The 6,427-nt window shown below is 55.5% G+C and overlaps 3 protein-coding genes across 3 annotated transcripts; 1 reads left to right on the top strand and 2 right to left on the bottom strand.

Annotated features, from left to right (window-relative positions):
- Nucleotides 1-986: 986 nt before the first annotated feature.
- M409DRAFT_61764 (uncharacterized protein) lies at nt 987-1,869 on the bottom strand (the record flags this gene model as incomplete). Its single annotated transcript, XM_033814872.1, has 3 exons — nt 987-1,216; nt 1,297-1,433; nt 1,730-1,869. 3 exons carry the CDS (start codon nt 1,867-1,869, stop codon nt 987-989), a joined length of 507 nt encoding a protein of 168 aa, XP_033659206.1.
- Nucleotides 1,870-3,443: 1,574 nt separating this feature from the next.
- On the top strand, nt 3,444-5,065 carry M409DRAFT_31150 (uncharacterized protein; the record flags this gene model as incomplete). The annotated part of the gene is made up of 5 exons (XM_033810206.1): nt 3,444-3,570; nt 3,629-3,720; nt 3,775-4,165; nt 4,218-4,849; nt 4,949-5,065. The coding sequence occupies 5 exons, from the start codon at nt 3,444-3,446 to the stop codon at nt 5,063-5,065; spliced, it is 1,359 nt and encodes a 452-aa protein (XP_033659207.1).
- Nucleotides 5,066-5,509: 444 nt separating this feature from the next.
- Nucleotides 5,510-6,140, bottom strand: M409DRAFT_31151 (uncharacterized protein; the record flags this gene model as incomplete). The annotated part of the gene is made up of 2 exons (XM_033810207.1): nt 5,510-5,623; nt 5,703-6,140. The coding sequence occupies 2 exons, from the start codon at nt 6,138-6,140 to the stop codon at nt 5,510-5,512; spliced, it is 552 nt and encodes a 183-aa protein (XP_033659208.1).
- Between the last annotated feature and the right edge of the window lie 287 nt (nt 6,141-6,427).

Genomic DNA, 6,427 nt, shown 5'->3' on the forward strand with positions numbered 1-6,427 from the left:
CAGTTTGCAAAGGCGGGTGACATTCTTCTCAAGCGAGGCAACAAGCTACAACTTTGCTATGGAAAGCATTCGTTGGAATACTCATTGCAAACGGCGTGCTTGAAGGGCATAGTCGAGTCATACCTCAGCGACATACCATTTTGGTTACCGGACTAATTTTAGAAATATCAAGAAATGCGGGAGTACGACGAAGAGACGCCAGGGTTCAATTAGTCATTCAAGATCGTCAATAGATATTTTGGAGTTTCTGAAATGTCCTCGGGCAATCTTGACGTCGCTTCCCACAATGCTGACCGGCCACCTCAAGAATTCTCCGAAATTGTCGAAGTAATCAGCTATGGTGAAGTGCGAAGGTTTTGCGCTGGGAGAACAATTCTTCGATAGGGGTTAAGTCTGGCGAATATGGTGATAGGAAGAGAAGCTTCACGCGGGCTCGATTGCAGAGTTCGAGAATGGACGGACTGTAATGGAAGGACGCATCATCCGTGACGAGAACCGAATTTGGCTCGGGCGATCGCCCACACAAAAGCAATAGCTCTCTAACGAAACCTTCGAAGACGTCGCCGTCTGTTGCACCTTGACGAGCTGGAACGACTTGTACTCCGACAGCTCATGCAAGCATGCATCACGCAGATCAGAATCCCCCTCGCGGGCCACTCGCTGCTTCTTCTTCTTCTTCTTGGACTTGGACCAATTGCACGCTCGTCAAGACCTTCTGATGCTGTCCACCGAAACACCAAGCGCGAACTCATCTATTACAAAATTGGCCCTCTCATCGAGTTACAAGTCGGGCTTTTTAAGCAGCCGTTCCAGCAGCGCACCGTGCACGTGCGGTAGAATGCATGAGCGGCGAGCCCCGAAATTCTTTGGTGCACATGGGGGTGCCAGAATGATGTACATTAGCGCGAACTCTAGTGACGGTACGTGTGCTGCAGTTGGCGATTCGAGTGATGTCTTTATCGGACAGGGACGCGAATCGTATCATGTCATGTAGCTGCATCCTGATGCGGCTCTATCGAGGGATCTGCGCCGTGTTGGCCGTCGTATCCCGAGATGTCGCTATCGTGAACATTGACGATGGATAGCTCAGCGCTCCCGTCTTCCGGCAGCGATGGTTCCAGGTCGTGAAAGGCGAACGCAGGCGCTTCACTCGAGCAAGTCGTAGAGTCGAAACCATCGACAGCCTTGCGAATCTGCGAGTGTCCCCATGATGAAGCTAAGAGTGTATCAATCGCTAATTTTAACGCAGATTCCGACCCAGGACCAGTGCGATCTAGGAAGTCAGGCCGCACCTACCTGTTGTCGAATGCTTATCTACTGTAAATGGCGTTCGTATTAGTGCGGCACCGATGCGAAGAGGAAAGCTTAGAGACATGGCATTTGCTGCTCGCCAAAAAGCTCTGACGGGCTTTGACCGATTCTGAAGGATGCGTCTTCACGACGGTGTTTAGCAACGCTAGCGATTAAATTTGTGGGCACTTGACCGCTGGCGCTCGTAGCACCTGAAAAGCCAGCCTAGGCTGTGTCACGGCCGCGGAGTTGAGTGACTTCATCGGTTGGGACTGGGCTCGATTCCGCGCGTGCTAGAGGTCAAGTGCCTGCGCCATGACCGTCGACACCATCGTCCTGCGATATGCAAGCGGTCGGTATCGAACTCGAAATCTCGACTTAGACACTGAGAACTTAGGTGTGAGATGGGGTGGTATGCCAGCGGGGATCAGAAACTTACTTCACGACGTGGCGATGGCGACCGATGCATTCGGATGTCTTCCCCATGGACACCATCTTGACCATGAGCTCGAGCCGAGTGTGTATCTGATCAGGAGGTGTCGTTCCTTGTAGCGGCGGTCGAGGCAAGCTCTTGCTCATCTTTGTGCCGCTCGTGGGACTCGACTATCGTCTGCGGCTCCTGAAGTCGGATTTTAAGTGCCGGGGCCAGAAGGAGCGCAGAAAGTTCGCAGCTTCCGGAGCGATAGGGCAAGCTTGTCTGCAATGTTCCACTGTCTGCAAACACTCACGACGGCGTGTCCGATGTGGATACATGGCCAACGTGGAAAAGTCTTCCAACAACCGTAGGCTGCAGAACGTTTGGGGAGCGAAGAATCCCACGAGCATGGAAAGTCCACGATTTTATCGTCCAGCGTCGTTGCGGAACAGGTTGACTCAAAACCTAAAATTTGGTCTCAAAAGGAGCAAAAGACGTCTTCCTGGCTTCTCTACCGTTGCGGTAAATGGTAGGCTTGGGGCCTTCAGAGATTTGTACTAGAAGGCTCAAACTTAAAAGTTCGACGATCGAGAATTGTGGAGCACATACGCACACCTTTGGTAACGAATAATGTTACTAAAGCATTGCGCAATAGTTACCCACCAGGTCTTGGAGAGCTGAGCGAATCCCAAGCCTACGGCTGTTAATGTGGACGGCTTTCCTCCATCCGCGACACAGCCTTACGGTAGCGCAGTCAAAGCTACAGTAGACGATCCCGGTAGCAGAAACCTGTTCTATCACACGCTACGTCTCAACGCTTGTTCTGTACGCGATCGAACTTGCCAACAGATCGGTTAGGCCCTCCACCGTCGGACAGCAAGGCTAGTCAACTCGGGCATGTCATTGGTGTGCAGAGTGTTGGGAGACAAGGGTTCGGCGCCGCGGTCATTGGCTCAGGGAATCCTCGTGCGTTCGCCGTGACCAACACGTGTGGTATCCCGGTGGTAAAACTTAACCCTGAAAGGCTGGTAGGCTTAATCCTTCGCCTACCTACTGGCGGATGTGCCCCGCTTCGGGGCCTCAGCCCAGCTGGTGCTGATCTATTCCCCTTCCACTACTACACACAGCGGTAGCATCAAAATAGTCAGTCACACAGGGTCGACATATGGTCTCACCACTTCTCCCTATCCCTGTTCATGTCTTCTTGTCACAAGGGATAATTGTACGGATAGAACACCGGGCTGCGCGGCAGGCAACTTTCACCACTTGGGATCCGAAGGAACGAACGAACGAAGAGGAACCGGCGGATGATGCTTGATTGCACTCAAGCTTCTGCTAGCGTCACACCGTCTCTAGCGCTTAGTGAGAGTGGGATCCCGGTGGCCTGACCTTGTCGCTTCGTCGTGTCCGATCCGAAGCAGTCACCCACGCTAACGAAATGATTTGTTGTGTGCGTGTGTGTGTATGGAGTAATTCGCTAACGGTGTATTTCTCACATCCGTAACCAACCTCGCCAATGACCCATCGCAGGGCACGATCCTGAACAGATTCATCATCTCGCGAATGTGGGGCGACCACATCTAAATTGTGCTGACCGATATCAATCGCTAGACACAATCGTGCGGTTCCTGAACGCTGCACAGGTCGTTATCTTTAGCCACTGCCGTACCCAATGTCGCGGTCCGGGTGATACCAGACGGGCCACCCGATTATGCTAAATCGTAGAACTTGGGCAGGCATGACGCCCCAAACGGCAGCTGATGCGCAGAGTCGCCAGTACATGCGGGCTCGCGGCAGTGGTGGCGACACACAAAGCTCGGACCAACAGGCCAAGAAACAAACTCAGAACCGCTTTGTGCACCATCGTAGGTGCACTTCACTCGCTGCGAGGCGACACTCCACTAACGCCTGACGGTTTGCAAGGTGAACGCCCCGAGGTACGAGGAGACGGTTTCCAGTCCGGAGATCACAAACATGAAGCTTCAGGCACGTTCCCGAACACGACTGCCACCACCGTGAGTGCAAGCAACTATGAGGCATAAAGGTCATTGATTCAACGAGTCTCACAGGCAGACTACCAGCCCTTCAGCATTGCGGGTGCGATCGCTCCGCAGACATGCTCCACGGACCACGACATGATTTCTCAATGGCAGCAGGCTATGGTCGGCGCAGGTGTCGACGGCTACGTCTACCCCCCCGGTACATTAGGGGAGGAACATGCAGGCCCATACATGAACCTGGAGAGCGGCCCCCTCGTGAGCAACAGCGGCGGTTGGGACGGCCGGAGTGACTTGGGCCACGACGCCGACAAGTATTTCGGTCTATTTACCGACAACGTTGCCCACAAACAACGCCTGGGAGGATACGTCGACCCGACTCCCAACGGGCCCATGCAAGGCTACCCCAACCAGGGAATGGGGCTCGACTACATTTCTGCATCGTCGTCGATGATTTTTGACGGTAAATCTTCTCCACATCGATGCGAGGTTGTAGCTAGGCTGACTTGTACGAGCACACGCAATGGCGAATGCGTACAAGACCACAACGAACGCATCGGGTGAGTACTACTTTGGCGGCGCCTTTGGTGGAGGGTTTCCCACGGATATGACTGCGTCGGACCGTGTGGCGCCTCCCGGAATGCGGCCGTCACTGAACGGAGCCACGCCCCCAGCGCCAGCATCTCGGCAGGCTGGATCTCAGCCGCCTCCCGCCGTCCAGTCTGCCTCGACCGGAGACGACTCGTCGCAGAGCAGACCCAGCCAGGTGGCATCACTGGAAAGTCGCATGGCATACATCCTCCAACAAGCCGCGCTGGTGGGCTTCAAGAACCTCGACGCGCTGGCGGCCGAGTACTACACGGCGAATTTCCGCAAGACGTCGGCGCTCTTCAGCGACCAGACTCTGAGCCGGATCCGACGCTTGCCCGAGCTCATCGCCACCATCCAGCGGGCCGCCAAAGAATGGACCGAGTGGGAGCAGAAAGGATATCAAGAGGAGATCGTCAAGGGTGCGGAGGAGTTGCTCCTGGCCGAGTGGATGGCGTTCAAGAATTGCCCGCGGTTCTCCGAGTGGATGGAGTTGGTAAGCAAGCCGAACAATTCCACGGAGGAGACAGTCAAGGTCAAACAGATCCTGCAAGACGAGGTAAGCACGCCCACTCCCCCGTGACGATGTTCTTCGGGAATGGTCACGTCGCCGCGTGATTCTCGGAAGTCGTGGATGCAGGACGCTGACCGTTGGTAGGCGCCCAACCTTTGGGGGCTGAACAGTAGTCTGCTAGGGACAGGAATCAACCCACATCGGAACAATCAGGTCAGAGCCACTCTGAACACGATTAAGCCGCTGGTTGGGATTGTCTAAAGGCTAGTAGAGTGGAGAGGGCGGCAGGGCTTTGACGGTGCTCGGGGGGGTTTAGCTTAGTTTCAAAAGACGAGCGCCTGCATGACGGGCTATGTTGGCGCTCCGGTCCGCACCTTATGTAGATCAGATTGAGCCCCGGTAAATGTCAAGCCCTGCCATCCTCTGCAGGCGTCGTAAGCGTCAGCTCGACAACCTTGACGGTGAACACATTTGGAGATGACGCCCATCGCTGGCCCCCACCCTTTTTCCGACCGAGCGACTGATGTGCTTAAACAGACACCGCACCCTGATGCCCATTTGGTGCGGGAAAGATTGATGAGGAGAAGGACATCCGGGATGCCCTTTGCGGGTTGATGCGTACGTGAGAGTCCTGCTCAATAATCAACTTCTCGCACGTACATAGCTATTCCGAGTCCGTGCCCAAAAGCGGCAAGACCGTCTGATTCAGCTCTCGCATAGAGCGACCACGGTTCGGTAAACCGCATTTGTGCGATCCGTCGCTGCAATGCTGGGATTCTTTGCCGTAAGCGACATGATCAAAGACCATAGCTTGGGCATCTTGAGAGACGAGTCAGATCCAACAAGCTCCAACGGCGCACGCTGGCGCCGGAGACGGCTGGAGAGGCTGACAACATACCTTTTCTTGGGCCTGTTGCATCATGTCCTCTGCGTGACGGTGAGTTGAGGACTCGTCGGCGCAGCTCATGCTCTCCCTGAACGCTTTCACTTCTTCCATCAACGTTTGCTCAGCGCCTCGCAGCAATTCGAGGTGGAGACCTCGCCGCTCCCAGTCACTCCAGCCTCTGGCGGCGCTGAAAAAAGACGGGAGGAGGTCAGACAAACGTCGCCTTCGACTCCGCGATGCCTGGTCGGTGCCGTGTTGGGGTTGACTGGAGGCGCCGGTGGTGTAATAGGCCTCGATCATATCATCGAAGGTGCTGAAGCCAGCTGCCTTGGCACGATCAACGAGGAAGCCAACGCGGTTCTCCATCGAGATCTCGGTCGGGCTTTGTCGGTCGGCAGAACCTCCGGGGCCATGCTCATCAAACGCAGGGTCATCGAAGTCCAAGTCCATGAGCACGGGCGGATTGACGTGACCACTACGGGTTTCGAATAAGCTTGGTAGAGGGGCAATACGAGCCGGGGCTGTGTCGTCAGACGCGGGTGTGGTGGTAGGGTGGAGCACGGGCGGCGTTGGTGGCGTCGCGCAGGTCCGGAGATGCTCAGGGGAAGTGTGGGCCACGTCTGCAAGGCGGCCAGCATGCGGGAGCGGCTGAATCTCGCTTGCGTCCGCGCGCCGATCTTCCACCGGCTGTTGGCCGTCGTCATCGCACAGCCGAGACAGGCATGGCGCACGACTGG

This window comes from Zasmidium cellare, assembly GCF_010093935.1.
Source record: "Zasmidium cellare ATCC 36951 unplaced genomic scaffold M409scaffold_119, whole genome shotgun sequence".
NCBI classification, from domain to species: Eukaryota; Fungi; Ascomycota; class Dothideomycetes; order Mycosphaerellales; family Mycosphaerellaceae; genus Zasmidium; species Zasmidium cellare.